The 18,643-nt window shown below is 46.2% G+C and overlaps 1 protein-coding gene across 2 annotated transcripts; it reads left to right on the top strand.

Moving 5' to 3' along the window:
• The first annotated feature begins 926 nt into the window (after positions 1-926).
• Positions 927-17,688, top strand: CCT3 (chaperonin containing TCP1 subunit 3). 2 transcript variants are annotated; one of them, XM_021682091.1, is made up of 14 exons: positions 927-1,082; positions 2,879-2,940; positions 3,577-3,627; positions 3,721-3,783; positions 4,536-4,632; positions 9,216-9,333; positions 11,278-11,464; positions 12,578-12,727; positions 13,495-13,627; positions 13,811-13,892; positions 15,167-15,347; positions 16,371-16,616; positions 16,875-17,006; positions 17,350-17,688. In XM_021682091.1, exons 1-14 carry the CDS (start codon positions 1,052-1,054, stop codon positions 17,452-17,454), a joined length of 1,638 nt encoding a protein of 545 aa, XP_021537766.1. In that variant the 5' UTR covers positions 927-1,051; the 3' UTR covers positions 17,455-17,688. The 2 variants fall into 2 exon arrangements, with proteins under 2 accessions (XP_021537766.1, XP_044771815.1); XM_044915880.1 differs by lacking the exons at positions 3,577-3,627; positions 3,721-3,783 and having other exon boundaries at positions 958-1,082.
• Positions 17,689-18,643: the final 955 nt, after the last annotated feature.

The following is an 18,643-nucleotide window of genomic DNA, read 5'->3' as shown; positions in this document are numbered from 1 at the left end:
AAACCCGTTCTATTACTTTACTACTGACAACTTCTCTCCAGCACATCCGGGGCTGCACCAATTTGGGGAGGAAGAAGTGTGAAAGAAGGTACTGTTCTGTTTCATGACCAGATATAAGCGACTGTTGAGTTGTTCGTGCTCTCATGGTCCCTTCACTAGTTTGGAAAACAGACGTCTGTTACTATTGCTTCCTCTTTTCCGGACAAAGTAGTCATTTAAGCCCAAACCTTAAGAATCTCGCACTAACGGGGGTTCCCTCCACTTTTTCCTCCTACCCCACCAGCCCTTTTCCTGCCCTGCGAGGTAACTTCCACATCCTGGCTCCCCATCATCTCCAATGGGCTGGCAGTGGAGCGCAGGAGGAGGGCGCTGGGGAGCCGGCGTGGAAGCCGCGGGGGCGTGCCCCGGGTAGGAGACCGGGCGCGGCCACCGCTCCCAGCGTCTGCGAGTCGCACCTGCGTAAGGAGGGCGAGAGGCGCGCTCGGGGAGAGAAGGGCTCTGCCACCCAGCCGGCCCCAGAGACCAAGCTCCCAAGGCGGCCCGCGCCGCTATTCCTCCCGCAGCTAAGGCTGGGAAGGGACCATCGCGGCCCCGGAGGACCCGACACGCCGGCCAGCTCAGTGACCTCACCTGCGCTGTTACTCGAAAAGCCTCCCGCCCAGCACCCACCCTCGTAGTTGACACACATGCGCGGTGGCGCGCCGGCCAACTGCCCCAGCCTCCGCGCTTGCGCCGACCTGCGCGCCGCACGCGGCCGGGAGCGGCCGCCCTACTGCGCAAGCGCCCGCGCCCTCCCCTTTCCATCATCGCGCGCTCTCTATCTAGCTTGCCCTGCCGTTCTGCGTAGAGGGCGGGGCTAACGAAGTCGATTGGCCGGTCTTCGTGCTGGTCAATGAGCTGGCTGCGGTGATTGGCAGCGACACGGAGGCTAGCGGGTTTGGGTGTAAGCCCTGAGGAGGCAGCGTTTTCTGGGCTTCTTTCTGGTTCTCTCCCTCCAGAAGGTTCTGCCGGTTGCCCCAGCTCTGGGTGCCCGGCTCTGCATCGCGCCGCCATGATGGGCCATCGTCCGGTGCTCGTGCTCAGTGAGTTGGGGGAAGCAGAGGCAGTGACCCCCTTTTCGCTCCTTCCGTCCACAGTTTGCCGTGTGGCCCCAGCCGGGTCCCGCCCTGGTCCGGCCGCGCAGGCTTCCCGTCGTCGTTCGTGTCGGAAAACCCCCTTTCCCGCTCCTCTCTGTGCCCTGAGCCCGGACCCTTGTCTCCCTGCCCCTGGCCGAGCCGCTGGTCCGCGGGCGCTCGGCACTCCCCCCGCCGCCGCACCCCTGCTCGCGTGGTTTTCGGTGCGGGGCTGGAGAATGGGAAGTGGCCTGGCCTGGCATCACCGCCGTGGCCGTGTGGCCCCGCCGGATCGCCTGGCTCGAGCGTCCCGTCCTTATTGGGGGGCTTAAAGTCTTTTCTCGTGCGATCGGGGAGATTGAGTGACAAGTGGGTAAGCTACCGAAAAGGGGATCTGCGCACAGCGAGTGGTAGCCGTGGTCACTTCTCAGTGACAGCCCCCCGGGGTCTCCCTTCAGCGACCGCCGTGCGACGAGTCCGGCTTGGATGTAACTCATCCCGCGGTGTCTTCTGCGCTGAGATCTTTCCTACTGAGTTTTCCTAAATTTCTCTCTAAGGAGGACCACCTCCATTGCCTTCCCCTGGGGTGTTCCCCCTTTTCGAGTAACTTCTGTACCCCATCTGCAAGCTTTTGTCCCTCCCTTACCCTTTTCTGTATACAAAATGCAGTAACGCGATTTTCCTCTATTTTCCCTGTATCTAGGAAATAACTGTTCTCAGAAAAAAAAACTTCACTTAACTGGGGAAAAGCCCTGTTTCTTCTGATGAGTCTACCAGAACAGTCCATGCAGGATTTTAGTTACCGCTGCCTGAAATAGGAGTCTAAATTCTGAGGGTTGTGAGCATGTAGATTTGATGGAACTGGTTGAAAATTTTACTGATTTAAATTGTAGAATGTGTAATTTGGAGAGAGGAGGGAGATCGGCATTATGTTGGTTTGGTTACAGCTACTGACTTGTCTCCATTGGGAGGGCCCCGGGGATGAGTGGTACATTGTGAAGCCTTTTTCCGGTCTGCATTCATCCCTGGCACTAGTGGCTAGAACCCAGTAGACTCCCTGTTAACATACGTACTCAGCTCTGATGGTAGAGGGGTTATTGAGGCATTCTTATTACATCCAGGTGTGGAGTGAGTGTATCTTGCAAATTGAGGCACTCTGAGAGGGTATTCTCATTGCACAGCACCCTGGAGGGGCTCTGTCAGTAATTATGCCGGGACTGTCAGTATGATTCCCCCTACCCAAGAATAATAATAGGAACCTCCAAACTCCTTCCTTTTTCACATAAAGCAGTGATTGATGCTTTTTTTAGGTCACCAGCCCCTTGAGAATCTGATAGCTGTAGATCCTCTTCCCAGACAAGAACGCAGTAGCTCCCTATTTTCTCATAATCTGCAGGAGTTCACCATTCCACTAAGGCTCATTCATGGACCTCAGGTTATGAATCCTTGCTGTAAATATGTGAATGTTTGGTTAGTGCGAAAGCGATGACCAGGGTTCCAAAGTTGAAGTGTTAGGGATTGTTTGTATGCCAGGGGTTGACATAAAGAAGTAGCTATAAGTACATATGCTTATTTTTTTAACAATTTTTTAAGGTATGTTGACATACAATAACCTACACATATTTAGAGTGTACAGTTCGATGAAGTTTGATCTTTGTTACATCCATGAAACCTGAGTATGTTTTTACTTTCAAAGGTCAGGGAATAAATAGTTTCTATACAATGGGCGGATCCTGATCTATTGCATTTTATTTTATCTATTTTAGGCCAGAACACAAAGCGTGAATCTGGAAGAAAAGTTCAATCTGGAAACATCAATGCTGCCAAGGTAGCATATCTCTTAAGTAGTTTAAAGTTTATTAGTTTGCCTCCACCTGCCTTCCCTAGTATTTTTGTATTCGTTTGCTATTAGGCAGAAGAAAAGTTTGACTTCCCTTCTTTGAGAACATTTCTCTGATGGTGGTAGGTAGAAGGATGCCCTCCCCCAATGAGTTAGGCCTAATAGTTTTCTCGTATTTACTTGTGCATAATTCTATTAATGTATATTGTTTTGTAATCTATGTGTGTTTGCCTCCCATACTACACTGAATTATTTGAGGGGAAGGACTATATTCCCGTTTGTATTCCTAGTGCCCATTGTAGGTCCTGGCTGGGTATTCAGTAAATAAATGTCTTTTGGATGAAAGAATGAAACAGCCCTGGAGCTGATGTAGCACGGTGTGGAGGCCACTATCATGGAAAGAAATACTAATACACGGACTTGCCATTATCTGAGTTACGGGGACCTGAAGCTCTGGAAGCCATGTTCCCTCTTTTCCTGTGAAAAACTGTTTATACGTCCACCCTGAAATCATTACAGTAGCATCTGGACACGTGGTGTCCTGTACCTAACATGTGTTCTAACGCACACATTGACACAGTGTTCTGATTGGTGGTTACATGTCTTATATCTCATTTCTGATAGACCATTGCAGATATCATCCGCACATGTTTAGGACCCAAGTCCATGATGAAGGTAGGCCGATCTCTAACTGAACTGTTTAAAGATTTTCCTTTTCTGTTATCTGGAACATGTGTAACTTAGGTATAACTTTTACTTTTGTCCTAGATGCTTTTGGACCCAATGGGAGGCATTGTGATGACCAATGATGGCAACGCCATTCTTCGAGAGGTATGACTTTTCATTTTGCTTTCTAATAATTTTATAAAGGACCCATAAAGTTACATACATGATTGTTAGTTCCTTAGGACTGCTGTGGCTTTAAACAATAGAAATTTATTCACCCATAGCGTGGAGGCTAGAAGTCCAAAATCAAGGTGTCCGCAGGGTCCTACTCCTTCCGAAGGCTCTTGGAAAGAATCTTTGTTGCTTCTAGCATCCGGTGGTTGACCACAATCCTTGACATTCCTTGGCTTGTGGACTAAGTCTCCTTCTCAGTTGTTATATGCCATTCTCCTGTTGTGTCTCTTAGTATAGGGCCAACAGTGGTTGGATGTAGGGCCTATCATAATATCTTGTATGATCTAATTTGCAGATCTTGATTACATCTGCAAAGACCCTGTTTCAAAAACATTCAGATTCACAGTTTCCAGAGGGCAGGACTTCAGCTGTCCTTTTGGAAAATATAATTCAACCAATGGGTGGGTCTCCCAGTAAATAAACTATAAGAGAGTACTGTTCTGTTTTCAAGAAACTTTAATAGTTAAGTTGGCATGTGCATTTTCCTCTAAAAAGAGGGGGACTTGGAAAGAGGATTCACTTAGATATTTTGAGGACCACTGAAAATCTTTCAAGCTGTGGTAAAACAACGGATAAGGGAGGGAATATGGAAGTAAGAAGCTCGAGAGTCAGGACCGAGGAGAGTGGGTTCCAAAGGCTTTGAGTAGTGCTGATTCTGTGGCAATCTGCATTTTCCTTTTCAGATTCAAGTCCAGCATCCAGCAGCCAAATCCATGATTGAAATTAGCCGGACGCAGGATGAAGAGGTTGGAGACGGGACCACATCAGTAATTATTCTTGGTAAGAGGAGGACAGCAGTGCTAATAAGGGAAAGTGGATTGAAACATGAAGATTTTTGTCAGAAATAACATCTCTGTCCTATTTTAAGGAAATTGTTACCAATGCACTAATTACAAATATTTAGAATAATTTATTGCTAATTTTCTGTGTATTTTTTCCAAGTGAGCATAAAACATTCGTCATAGTGTAGGAAGAACTAAAAATCTGGTTGAACAAAATACCGTGGGTTCTTGTCATTCACAGTAAGTTATATTCTAGAAAGTCACCACAAACACTGAATTAGCATACACTAAACCATTTCTACTGGGGGAAATAGGGGTTAGGCTCCAATGAGTTTCTTCACATACTCTTTAACTGACAAATATGTACCTTGTTTTATATATTTACGGGAGGTGGGGGAGCGGGGGCAGAGGGAGAGAAACCCAAGCGGAGTTCCCTGTGGAGCCTGGAGCCTGATACAGGGCTCCATCCTACGACCCTGAGATCATGACAGAGCTGAAATCAAGAATCAGGCGCCCCTATACCTTACTTTATGTGAGTTTTCTTTTATTTATTTTTAATTTTTTTTTTAAGATTTTATTTATTTGAGAGAGAGAGAGAGAGAGCACACTAGCAGGGAGGAGAGGGAGAAGCAGGCTCCCCGCTGAGCAGGGAACCTGGCGTGGGGCTCGATCCAAGGACCCTGGAATCATGACCTGAGCTGAAGGCAGATGCTTAACCGCCTGAGCCAACCAGGTGCCCCTATTTATTTATTTTTAAGTAATCTCTATTCCCAGGACATCTGGGTGGCTCAGTTGGTTAAGCGTCTGCCTTCGACTCAGGTTATGATCTCAGGGTCCTGGGATCGAGTTCCGAGTGAGGCTCCTTGCTCAGCGGGGAGCCTGCTTCTCCCCCTGCCTGCCGCTCTGTTTGTGCTCTCGCGTGCACTCTCTCTTTCTGTCTCTGACAAATAAATAGAATCTTTTTTAAAAAAAAAATAAATAAAAATAAAATATTCCAATCGTGGGGCTCGAATTCACAACCCTAAGATCAAGAGTTAAATGCTCTTCCGACTGAGCCAGCCAGGCGCCCCTTTTCTGTTTGTTTGTTTTTTTGTTTTTGTGTGTGTGTGTTTGTTTTTTTAAGTTGTTATTTATTTATTAGAGTGAGAGAGCACAAGCAGGGACGGTGGCAGGCAGAGGGGGAAGCAGGATCCCCGCCAAACAAGGGAGCCCGATGCAGGGCTTGATCCCAGAACCCTGGGATCATGACCTGAGCCAAAGGCAGATGCTCAACCATCTGAGCCACCCAGGCGCCCCTTCTGTTTGTTTGTTTGTTTTTTAAAGATTTATTTATTTATTTATTTGACACAGAGAAGGCACAAGTAAGCAGAGAGGCAGGCAGAGAGAGAGGGAGAAGCAGGCTCTCCACTGAGCAGGGAGCCGGACGTGGGGCTCGATCCCAGGACCCTGGGATCATGACCTGAGCCGAAGGCAGCCGCTTAACCGACTGAGCCACCCAGGCGCCCCCCCTTCTGTTTGTTTTAAAGACACCTTATGGGAGCTCCTGGCTGGCTCAGTCATTTAAGCATCAGACTCTTGGTTTCGGCTCAGGTCATGATCTCATGGGTCTTGAGATCAAGCCCTGGTCAAGCTCCATGCTGAGTAGGGAGTCTGCTTGAGATTCTCTCTCTCCTTCTCCCTCTGCCCCTCCCCCCCCACTTGAACACGTGCATGCACATGCTCTCTTTCTCTCAGATAAATAAATTTTTAAATAAAAATAAAGACACATCATGTAATGTATGCTGCTGACTCATTGACATTGAACTCAACAGCCAGTAGCACTGTAACTCATGCCTGAAAGAAGGTTGTATAATGTGTTGTTTTCTCTGTAAGGCACATCACAGCCTTCTTGCACTTAGGAAAGCTGGACTGTACTTTAGTGCTACACTTGGGGGCCAGTTTAAACAGTGAAATCAACAAAATGCACAAAAATGTGAAACTATACCACAAAGTATGAGAGCTGAAACAAGGCAGAACATTGCATTGGGTGACTCAAGTTTTTCATCTCTGCACCTTTGTGTGAATGACCATGAAGATGCCCCAAATGCTGATTTGGGGTTCACAAATAACATTTTAGCCAGTAGTTAAGTTGACAGATGAATCTTGACAATGAGTCTTGACCATATAAGTTTTAATAACTGATCTTCCCATTTTCTATAGGATCATAAAGGATCACTTTTGAAAATTTGACATTGCCTTTATTTCTCTATGTTTTAAGTTGATGGAGAAATGTTTATAATCAAGGCATTTGTTTTTTAAAATCTGATTGCAGTAACACATTGTTAAGGGAATGAACTATTTTTGTTTTTGTTTTTTTTTTTAAAGATTTTATTTATTTATTCATGAGAGAGAGAGAGGCAGAGGGAGAAGCAGGCTCCCCGCGGAGCAGTGAGCCCGATGCGGGACTCAATCCCAGGACCCTGGGATCATGACCTGAGCTGAAGGCAAACGCCCAACCGACTGAGCCACCTAGGCGTCCCCTTTTTTTTTTATTATTTATTTTATTTTTTTTAAAGATTTTATTTATTTATTCATGAGAGATAGAGAGAGAGAGAGGCAGAGGGAGAAGCAGGCTCCCCGCAGAGCAGGGAGCCCGATGCGGGACTCGATCCCAGGATCCTGGGATCAGAAATGAACTATTTTAAGGGATGCCAATTTATAATGTTGGTCCACATGCCTAAAAGTAGAGTCCATACAACAAAATTATTATATGAACTTTTAAAGTGACATATTCAGTTATTTTTAGAATGAGTTGTGTCAGAGATGTACTGGAGTCACCACCAACTAAGCACTTAGTTATTTTATTTTTTGAGAGAGCCGGGGGTGGGGGGATGGAGCAAAGGGAGAGGGAGAATTTCAAGCAGACTCCCCACTGAGCTCGGAGCAGGACCCAGGGCTCCATCCTATGGCCCTGAGATCATGACCTGAGTTGAAACCAAGAGTCGGACGCTTAACTGAGTCACCCAGGTGCCCACTAAGTACTTCTTTAGACCCAGTTCTTTTGAGGAGTGAAAATTGGGTATGGCTAGTTCTGTGCCTTGAAGAAAAACTTGGGGGATGAAAGGGAGGACAGACTTTATATGCTTTCTTACCATTTTTTGGTTGAAGATGAGCAGTAGTCATCAGAATTTTCTAGCTAATAATCTTAGTTAAATCTCCTGGAGAGATTAGGTGGGTTAAGTATCCATGAGTCTAGGTAGCTCTGAAAAAGAAAACACTGCCATTCCTAGAGCCATTTTTCTTCTAAGTTATCCTGACTGTTCTCTAGCAGGGCATACGTATCCTTTTCTAAGTGAACTTACTCCAGCATCTTTTAAAATGCTTGATTATCTTTGGAGGCACCTGGGTGGCTCAGTCAGTTCATCGTCTGACTCTTGGTTATGACTCAGGTTATGATCTCAGGGTTGTGGGATTGAGCCCCACGTCGGGCTCCACACTCAGTGCAGAGTCTGCTTGTCCCCTCCTCCCTTCTGCCTCTCCTGCTGTGCGTCCACGCACTCTCGCTCTCTAAAAATGAATAAACAAAATCTTTGAAAAATAAATAAATGCCTGATTATCTTTTAAAATGCATGGTGGTCACTTAGGAATTGGTGTGAAGTTTTGAATTCAAACATTTGAGCACATGCCAAAGAATACACTTGTGAACCTTGACACATTTGTGTACGTTTTGAAAATCAGTGTTAGTGGACAGGTAGTACAAGCAATTTGTGCAAAGGCTTTTTTTAAACCAAAAGTACTTTTGTCTCTTAAAACTTTTTTCTTTGGGCGCCTGGGTGGCTCAGTTGGTTAGGCGACTACCTTCGGCTCGGGTCATGATCCTGGAGTCCCGGGATCGAGTCCCGCATCGGGCTCCCTGCTCGGCAGGGAGTCTGCTTCTCCCTCTGACCCTCCCCCCTCTCATGTGCTCTCTCTCTCCTTTCATCCTCTCTCTCAAATAAATAAATAAAATCTTTAAAAAAAAAACAAACTTTTTTTTTTTAAAGAAACAGGCTTGTGTGTATGTGTGTATCTATGTATTAATTTGTGTGTGTATTAGAAAGTAAAGACAAATTTTTTAGTACAGGGACAGTTCACAAATAATCTCTCAGAGAGTAAATTTTGTAAATTTTTGTGGGTATGCTTCCAGGTATAAGGTTTTATGTGTGTTTTGTTTTGTTTCACTGCATCCTAGGTGTTGAGATAATCATAACAAGTCCGTTTTCCTATATGCGTTTTTCCTTCTAGAGCCTTTGAAAAATAAAAATGTCTCTTTTTGTTTAGAAAACTGGTGACAAATACTGATCTTGAAAGATCAGAGATGAAAACTGTACGTTCAGTCTTTGATCACTTAAGATATATCTGATAAGGATATTTTCTTTACGAATTGCCTTGTATAAAGTGTAAAATTTGGATTACAAAAATTGGATTAACAGATAATTGGCGTAGTTTTTGGGACAATCTATTTTAGGAAAAAAGTTAAGGTATTTTTAGAAGCTTCATGAAGTTGCCTTGAAATCCCGGCACTTTAAAAAAAAACATTATGGCATGTATATCTTTTTTCAGCGGGGGAGATGCTGTCCGTGGCTGAGCACTTCCTGGAGCAGCAGATGCACCCAACAGTGGTGATCAGTGCTTACCGCAAAGCTTTGGATGATATGATTAGCACCCTTAAGAAAATCAGGTATTGAGGAGATCAGAAACGTACCATCAGCTAAGGGGGGGCCTGGAAGACTCATGTGTTCTGAGCTGGTGCAGGAAGACCAAGCACATCACCAGGAGTTTATACTCTGAAGTCCTGTATGTGAGGAATAGAGGAGGAGAGCAGAAGGAACAGAGGATAATGACAAAGGGTACAAAGTAGACAAAAGGAGCTGGGTTCAGTTCTTCAGAATATCTTTTGGTTACATGCTGTTTGCTTGTTTCCCTGTTAGGTGCTGCCATGGAAAATGTGTAGCAAAATAGACCTAGCTTCTCAAAGTTTAGATTCCAGTGGGGGGAGTTAGTTGAAGAGTTAGCTAACTAATTATTCAGGACTTAATACTAAAGTGTCCTACCATCACGTATGATTATGACTGATGCAGTCAATTCTCTAAGAAAATGCTGTGGAGGGTGGTAGCCGGCAGTTTTCCATTAAAGTCAAGAGGAGGGGCGCCTGGGTGGCTCAGTCGTTAAGCGTCTGCCTTCAGCTCAGGTCATGATCCCGGGGCCCTGGGATCGAGCCCCGCATCGGGCTCCCTGCTCGGTGGGCAGCCTGCTTCTCCCTCTCCCACTCCCCCTGCTTGCATTCCCTCTCTCACTGTGTATCTCTCTGTCAAATATATAAATAAAATCTTAAAAAAAAAAAAAAAAAGTCAAGAGGAGTGGGACTGAAAATGCTGTTTGAATCCCATCTAGGAACCAGAGAACTTGCTGTTTGCTGAGTATTAATAGGGTAGTGATAGGAGTGTGGAAAGGCAGGACTTCTGACGTCAGAGGATGTTAGGTCATGACAGAATACAGAATGTCTTTGATTTAAAAATGTTTAAAAATTAAAACCTATAATGTTCTACTCTGATGTGGTTGGGTCTTTGGGTACATAAGTCTCAAGTAACTTGGTGAGCTCTGTATTGTGTGCCTGTTAAGAAACAGCAAATGATAAAGTCTGTCCAGCACTCTTAGGGAATGTGGTGTTTGCCTGAAATTATTTTTATGAAATAAGCTGTGTAAGAATGTAGAGCTGACCAAAGGATTTCTTGAGTTTGTGAAGCTGAATTGATAGGAAGTTTTTCTTACCAAACAGTAATTGTCTAAATATCTCAGATGATACTCATAGAACTGTTGCTTCTTTTCTAAAATCCATAATTCAACAACTATGTAATGATAGCATATTATGTGCCTTACACTGTTACATGAAAATTTGGACAAGATAGTGTCCAAGGTCTTGTACAGCTTCATTTTTATGATTGTAGTCTTATCACATAAAAATGTATGCTGTTGTTAGGAAAGACTAAACACATAACAGCACCAAGTGGTACACCATGTAATAAGGTGCTGGATAGAATAGAATCAGGTGTTCAAGGATAGTACAGACTGATTATCAGGATGAGCTCTCAGAATTTGCTAGCTATGGGATAAGGTATCAAAGACAAAATGTGTTTTGACCCAAGTTATAAAAGTTGAGTTTATTTGGACGCCTGGGTGGCTCAGTCGGTGAAGTGTCTGCCTTCAGCTCAGGTCCTGATCCCAGGGTGCTGGGATCGAGTCCTGCATCGGGCTCCCTGCTCAGTGGGGAACCTGCTTCTCCCTCTGCCTGCTGCTCCCCCTGCTTGTGCTCTCTCTCTCTCTGTCAAATAAATAAAATCTTAAAAAAAAATAAAAGTTGAGTTTGTTTGGTTGAAGCAGAAGGTAAAGAACACATTATTTTTCTGTAAACTCTTAAGTTTGGAGGGTTGTCAGGCATGAAAACAGATTACTCAGGGATTCGAGACACTTTCCAGGGATGGGTTAGTTGTAATCTTGTTGAAAGGCAGAGGGGGATGGACAGTTCTGCCTGTTGGCCCACTCTGGCCCCCAAGCTGTGGATGAGGGACTTCCTTGAATATCCAAGGTCTCTGCTGAGCATACTACCTGTTTCACCTTTCTCCAGTACCCCTGTTGATACCAGTAACCGAGATATGATGCTGAACATCATCAACAGCTCTATTACTACGAAAGCAATCGGTCGGTGGTCCTCGTTGGCTTGCAGTATTGCCCTAGATGCTGTCAGAACTGTGCAGTTTGAGGAGAATGGTCGTAAGGAGATCGACATCAAGAAATACGCAAGGGTGGAAAAGGTAAGCTCTTTCAACGTGTGTTTGGAAGACAGCTTATTTCCTAGTAGGAATCAGCTTACTTGTGGAGGACATAGGTTTATGTCTTTATAATTAGAAGAATATTTGCTGCTTAGAAAACAAAAACCTGAGGGCGCCTGGGTGGCTCGGTTGGTTGAGCGACTGCCTTCGGCTCAGGTCATGATCCTGGAGTCCCGGGATCGAGTCCCGCATCGGGCTCCCTGCTCGGCAGGGAGTCTGCTTCTCCCTCTGACCCTCCCCCCTCTCGTGCTCTCTGTCTCTCATTCTCTCTGTCTCAAATAAATAAATAAAATCTTTAAAAAAAAAAGAAAACAAAAACCTGAAAAAAAAAGGGTACCAAGGGCGTATTCCCGAAATAGTTCTGTTACTTTCACTGCTGTTCCTACCCAAGGTTTACAGAAGCTAGAGAAAGGCTTATTGGTGTTTCCATGTTTGTGCGTTTGCATACATATCTGCCACTTGGTGAAGATACGAACAAGGGCTCCAGGCTGTCTCACTAATAGGCCCCAGAAAGCACTCTCCGTCTCTACTCATTTAAGGTCGACAAGTAGCATTAGTAGCTTCTGGCCTATAGGTGGAGCCCCAAGCCTAAAAATTCTGTGGGAATCTTTTCCAGGAAGAGAGAATCTTTGTCACTGAATTTCTTAGAGTCTCAGCTCACTTTCAGATTGGGGTTCTGGTCCATGATTGGTGTTCCTCCTAGAGGGAAAAAAATGTGATTGCAACCTTCCTTTTTTTTTTAAGATTTTACTTACTTACTTATTTGAGAGCGAGAACGAGAGAGAGAGAGAGAGAGAGAGAGAGAGAGAGCGCGCGCATGTGAGGGGGGAGGGTCGGAGGCAGAGGCAGACTCCCTGCCGAGCAGGGAACCCGATGCAGGACTCAATCCCGGGACTCCAGGATCATGACCCGAGCCGAAGGCAGTCGCTTAACCAACTGAACCACCCAGGCGCCCCAACCATGTTTGTTTTTGACGTTCAAAGAAGAAAGCTATGTTAGAAACCTGAAATAGTGCTCATTTGGGAAAGCTGTCTAGGAAGGGAGTTGAGAAACTGGCTCCTCTTGGTTGTGGATGAAAGTGGGTCTTTTGCTCAGATACCTGGGGGCATCATCGAAGACTCGTGTGTCCTACGGGGAGTCATGATTAACAAAGATGTGACCCATCCACGAATGCGGCGTTATATCAAAAACCCTCGCATTGTGCTGCTGGATTCCTCTCTGGAATACAAGAAAGGAGAAAGCCAGGTAAGGTTCCTGCCCTCTTCCTTGAAGTTGGTGTAAGGATCTGACTGCTAATAGGGACAAGGGAAATAAGGTATGTTTATTACATTGTCTGCTTTTGTGTCAGTTAGTGATCTCCATATATATTTCCTGCTTCTTAAAGGAACTCTTTAACGTAGCTAGTATTGACTTGAGTTTACAGATGAGGGATCTAAAACTCAGAGAAGTTAGGTAAATTGAGGAACACAACCATGTTGACCAAATCAGGATTTGAACCCAGCACTGTTGGCTTCAGTTCCACACTACCACGCCACCTCTCCTAACGCATGAGTAGGAAGTAATTCAGCTGGGAAATGCCAAAGAATTCCCAGAGGAAGGAGGTTCACCAGGCTCTGTTACCTGAGTATAGAATAACTGAAGCTTGTTAACACAGAGATTGGGAACAAGATGTAGTTTATTGGTGGGAAGAATTAAGACCCAGAATTACTATGCACACTGACAGGCCGGAGGTAACATTGCACTGAGGGTCAGGGACCTTAGGCCACAGTATCCACTGATTGCCTTTGACTTTGAATTCCACTTAATGTGTAATTAAATGAAGGCCTTAAGCTGGAGTGCTGGAGCTAAACTAGCTTACAGAGGGGCGGGCTCCTGGCTTCAGGCCTCTAATGGACACCTTCTGGGGTGCATGAGAGGACTGGGTAGAGGAGCCTGATACTCAGGATGATCCTGAAGAGCTTCACTTGTCCAAGATTTTTGTTAAGTCCATGACTTCCTTCTCCACCACACAGACTGACATTGAGATCACAAGAGAGGAAGACTTCACGCGAATCCTCCAAATGGAAGAAGAGTACATCCAGCAGCTCTGTGAGGACATTATCCAACTGAAGCCCGATGTGGTCATCACAGAAAAGGGCATCTCAGGTAGGACTCTCTTCGCTTTCCATCCTCCTGTTGAGGTAGAAGAGGGTGGGTTGACCTCCCCTCCCCCACTGGCATAGACAGCATAGTAAACGTGTGATGGTTTAGGGTACATTGAGGATGGAACCAGTTCAGAACCCAGGAGTTCTGGCTTCCAGTTTGACACCTCTGCTCTTGGGTTTACAGATTTAGCTCAGCACTACCTCATGCGGGCCAATATCACAGCAATCCGCAGAGTCCGGAAGACAGACAATAATCGCATTGCTAGGTGAGTAGGCCACGTAAAAGTAAGATTCTTCCTTCCCATGTGTTTCCCTTTTGGAGCTTTATAATGCAGTTACCATTTCCTGAAAAGGTTTAATACAGGACCCAGTCCGTCAAGTCAGGTACAGGTGGGAATAACTTGGGTTTAGCTGTGTGCCCTCTTCAGAAATTCTCCAGTCCAACAATTATTTGCTGCAGGAGTCATTTTATACTGCTGCTAACGAGTAGTGCTCAGCTTATGCTTAGACATCTATGGTCCCTATCTCAGGGTCTCTTATAGCCTGTTTAAACTATCTCAGAGCACAAACGTTGGTTTCCCTGATTGGATCTTCAGCTGCTATTAATGCAACTTAAGATTGCACTCACCTTAGATGAACCATGAGAGACAGTGGACTCTGAGAAACAAACAGGGTTTTAGAGGTGAGGGGGGGGGAGGATGGGTTAGCCTGGTGATGGGTATTAAAGAGGGCACGTTCTGCATGGAGCACTGGGTGTTACACGAACAATGAATTATGGAACACTACATCGAAAACTAATGATGTGATGTCTGATGATTAACATAATTTAAAAAACTTTTTATCTTGAAAAAAAAAGATAGCACTCATCTTTTCTACACTGATTCTGTGTTCACATACCATTCATTTTTAATACTAATTTTTATTTTAAAAAGTTAAGTCTATCCCAGTATCACATATCAGATCCAAGTTGAGTTTTATACTTCTCCTAGCTCTGAAATGGCTCTGAGCATACATGGGTACAAATAGTTGACTGCACGCCCATGAGTGGGGAAAAAGTGACAAGTTAGTTTTGTGTTTGATGAAATTGAGTCAGACATACACTAATGTACTTACTTTCCTTCTTGCTTGACTTTTGCATTGTCTTTAGTACAGTTCTTTTACTGGCCTTGGGCTCTAATTGGGCAGTACAGGACAAATTCTATCTGGAAAGGACCATTATGTGGTACATACACATTAGATATGCCTGAGAACGCATTTGTCCAGCGTTTAGTATCCACAAAATATACTTGAATTAAACTGTACTTGGTTATAGTAGTTGCTGTAGGTATATACACTGGCATTTATAAAGCTTTGTTAGTCTAAGGAAGCTTCACCTATATATATTTGAGAATCTAATTCTCCAGGCAGCCAAGACTTCCCGAGTTATGTAGCAGTGTTTTCCAGCAATCCACTTTTGGCCTTATCCCCAGCCACAGACCCTAGGGACTAGGAAGATGAGTAAAACTACCCGAAATCACCTGCCCCCCAATCTAATCAACAGAGCCTGTGGGGCCCGGATAGTCAGCCGGCCGGAAGAGCTGAGAGAAGATGATGTTGGGACAGGAGCAGGGGTGTTGGAAATCAAGAAAATTGGAGATGAGTACTTCACATTCATCACTGATTGCAAAGACCCCAAGGCCTGTACCATTCTCCTCCGTGGGGCCAGCAAAGAGGTTCTCTCGGTGAGTCTGCCTCAGAAGGATGACTGTGTGCACAGGTCATTCCATTTCTTTTTTTTTTTTTTTTTTTAAGATTTTATTTATTTATTTGACAGAGAGATAGCGAGAGCAGGAACACAAGCAGGGGGAGTGGGAGAGGGAGAAGCAGGCTTCCCGCCGAGCAGGGAGCCCGATGCGGGACTCGATCCCAGGACCCTGGGATCATGACCTGAGCCGAAGGCAGACGCTTAACGACTGAGCCACCCAGGCACCCGGTCGTTCCATTTCTTGAGAGAGGCCCAGAGACCTAAAATCATCCTGTTGCCCGTTCATAGCTATTTAATTTTTGCTATGTGGCCACAAATATCTTTTTTTTTTTTTTTAAGGTTAAAAACCATTTTTTAGGGGCATCTGGTTGGCTCAGTTGGTAAAGCATGCAGCTCTTGATCTTGAGGTCATGAGTTCGAGCCCCACCTTGGGTATAGACATTATATACATGCATACATAATGTAAAAAAAAATTTCATAATTAAAAAAAATGTAAAATTTACCATCTTAACCGTTTTTTAAGTGTATAGTTCTGTACACATTCACATTCTTGGGCAGTAGATCTTCAGAACCTTGTCATCTTGCAAAACAGACATACCCATTGAACAGTGACTCACCATTTCCCCGGCAACCACTGCTTCCTTATTTTTTAAGTTGATGTTACAAATACCACCTATTTCTCAGGTTAAGTAACTTACCCAAAGGTGCCAGCAAGTACCTATAACACGCAGCCCCCGAAGCGCCACAGTTGGGATGGGACAGAATGGGGTAGTGCTGTGTGTAGTCTGACATCGCACCCCCGGCCCTGTCATGCGCCTGTGTTTCATGTGTTTCTCCAAAGTGCAGGCCATCTGCTCTGCCCCGCAGGGGATCCAGGGACCTTTCCGATTGCCCTCCCTGATGGTTTCCCACACTTGGCAGTTAGGGAGCCCTTGAGTGCCTCTGATGTGTTCCTGAGTCATCAGGTTTCGGCTTCATATTGTCCGTTTGCTTTCCCAAGGAGGTGGAACGCAACCTCCAGGACGCCATGCAGGTCTGCCGCAACGTCCTCCTCGACCCCCAGCTGGTTCCGGGAGGCGGGGCCTCTGAAATGGCCGTGGCCCACGCCTTGACAGAAAAGTCCAAGGCCATGACGGGTGTGGAGCAGTGGCCATACAGGGCTGTTGCCCAGGCCTTAGAGGTCATCCCTCGTACCCTTATCCAGAACTGTGGGGCCAGCACCATTCGTCTGCTTACCTCCCTTCGGGTGAGTTCCTTCCCGAGCTTTGCTGCTGGTGGGGTGGGGAGAGCTGCTTGGCCTAGGAGGATGGTTCATGTCTGTGTATCTGGCTCTCCTGACACCTTGTGCCTGCAGGTGTCCTCCCTCTGAACACTCACCTGTTCGCTGTCTTTGTCATCGCCTTTTCTCACTTCACTGTTCTTGGTTTATTACCTAACGTTCCTGCCCACTTCCTTGTTCTTGGTGTTTTTTTCCTTGAACTGTTGACGCTTCTTCCGACTATAGGCCAAGCACACCCAGGAGAACTGTGAGACGTGGGGTGTAAATGGTGAGACAGGCACCTTGGTGGACATGAAGGAACTGGGCATCTGGGAACCACTGGCTGTAAAGCTGCAGACATACAAGACGGCAGTGGAGGTGAGGCTCCTGGGACCTACGCTGTGCTGCTGATTTGCACAGAACCAGAAACCAGCGTGTTGGGCTCAGTCTTGAAGGGAGGGGTGTAGAAGGCAGAGTGTTCTTGGAAGGTCTCCCAAGGAATCCATCCCCTTACTTAACCTTTAGCTCGTATAGAAAGCAAGGTGACTGCATAAGATGTGTCCCTTGCTGAGGGAGAGCTGAATTTTCCCTGCCAGGCTCTGAAAAGGCAGATCTCAGATAAAATGCTAATCGTGTGGGAGGAGCTAGGTGTTCTGTTTTAAAGAAAACAAGTATCCCTCCATTGTCTGCTGGCCTCTTTGGGGCTGTGGTTTTTCCCTAGACGGCAGTTCTTCTACTGCGGATCGATGACATCGTCTCGGGCCACAAAAAGAAGGGTGATGACCAGAGCCGGCAAGGCGGGGCTCCCGATGCCGGCCAGGAGTGAGTGGAGGGCAACGCCAGCTCAAGGCACCAAGCCGGCAGAGGCTCCCTCTTCCCTGAGCCAGACTGCCAGGGGCACTGTGGATGTCTTTGTTTGGAAGGGACCGGGTTGAGGGGTAGCCTCAGCCCCTTTCTGTCCCAGCTCAGTTTGCAAAAGGCGCTGACATGTAACTCTTCTCTATTGTAAGCTTTCCATTTAATTTAGTTTGCTTCCGATGATTAAATCTAAGTCATTTGAGACGGTGGTTATGTGTTTTGCAACCTTGGGTCATGTCTCTGCCCCCTCGCAAAGAGGGAGGAGGCAGAAGACCTTGCTGGGGAGGAAGGGCAATGGGAACGAGGTGTAAGTATCTGCCTCCCTAAAGGTATTTTTCAGACTTCCCAGTAGATGCTGGTTGGGAAGACTCTTGGAATTGAAAGGGTCATACTTGAAAGCTCAAAGAAGCGCGGCTTTGTACTCACGACCCAGAGAAGAGGAGGAGCCTGTCCAGACGCCAGGTGTCCCAGACCCCAGGTGTCCCAGACCCTGGGTGTCCCATCGGTGGTTGTGTGGAGAGCAACACCCAGCACGCGCTAGGGCTCGGGCGTTTGTCCTAAAGAACATAGCATGGGTTTTTTCTGTTGTCTCCTGTCACTTTCAGAATCCCTCCTGTCTTACCTGGAGCGCTTTTCTTCCTGACTGCAGACTGTGCTCTGGCCTGCTGGCTGGTCCTGGTGGGCTCGTGTCTTGGGAGGGCCTTTCCTGCTGGCAGACATGGAAGGGTTAATTGCAGTTCGCACTTTGTTCTTATCAAGGGAGGAAAATAATGGCGGTGGGATGCTGGAGGCCAGGTGGGGCTGGCCTGTGATTTCTTCAGTATCCTTCCTCTTGGCTCCTGGGCCCTTCACGTCCCCTTGGTTCTTATGACTCACGTAGTTAGCCTTTATCTCCTCCCGACTGCAGGCCTTAGTCATGATGGGCTGAATACCAGGTGGAAGAAGAAGAGCACACAGTGCCTGCTGCATAATAAACACACTAGTCATTGTGCACACAGTGACTTGTCTCCACAAGGACTCTAGGATTGGTAACATCCCCCATTTTACGTTGGGGCGTCTGGCACAGATAGGTCGTGTCAAGGGCCACAAGGCTGGCGAGTGGCAGACGGGCTTCCTGTGGGCGGTTTGGCTCCCAGCAGGCTGCGCTCACTGCAGGA

This window comes from Neomonachus schauinslandi, chromosome 6 (genome assembly GCF_002201575.2).
Source record: "Neomonachus schauinslandi chromosome 6, ASM220157v2, whole genome shotgun sequence".
Taxonomy (NCBI): domain Eukaryota; kingdom Metazoa; phylum Chordata; class Mammalia; order Carnivora; family Phocidae; genus Neomonachus; species Neomonachus schauinslandi.
The sequence above is the reverse complement of the archived record's forward strand: the minus strand, read 5'-3'. Positions and strand labels throughout refer to the sequence as shown.

What these genes read in the sequence shown, in the direction of transcription:
- CCT3 (XM_021682091.1), top strand. Translation starts at nt 1,052, where the DNA reads ATGATGGGCCATCGTCCGGTGCTCGTGCTCA. An exon ending in TCGTCCGGTGCTCGTGCTCA is followed by an intron (nt 1,083 to 2,878) that starts GTGAGTTGGGGG and finishes TATCTATTTTAG; the next exon opens with GCCAGAACACAAAGCGTGAA. An exon ending in GCAACGCCATTCTTCGAGAG is followed by an intron (nt 3,784 to 4,535) that starts GTATGACTTTTC and finishes TTTCCTTTTCAG; the next exon opens with ATTCAAGTCCAGCATCCAGC.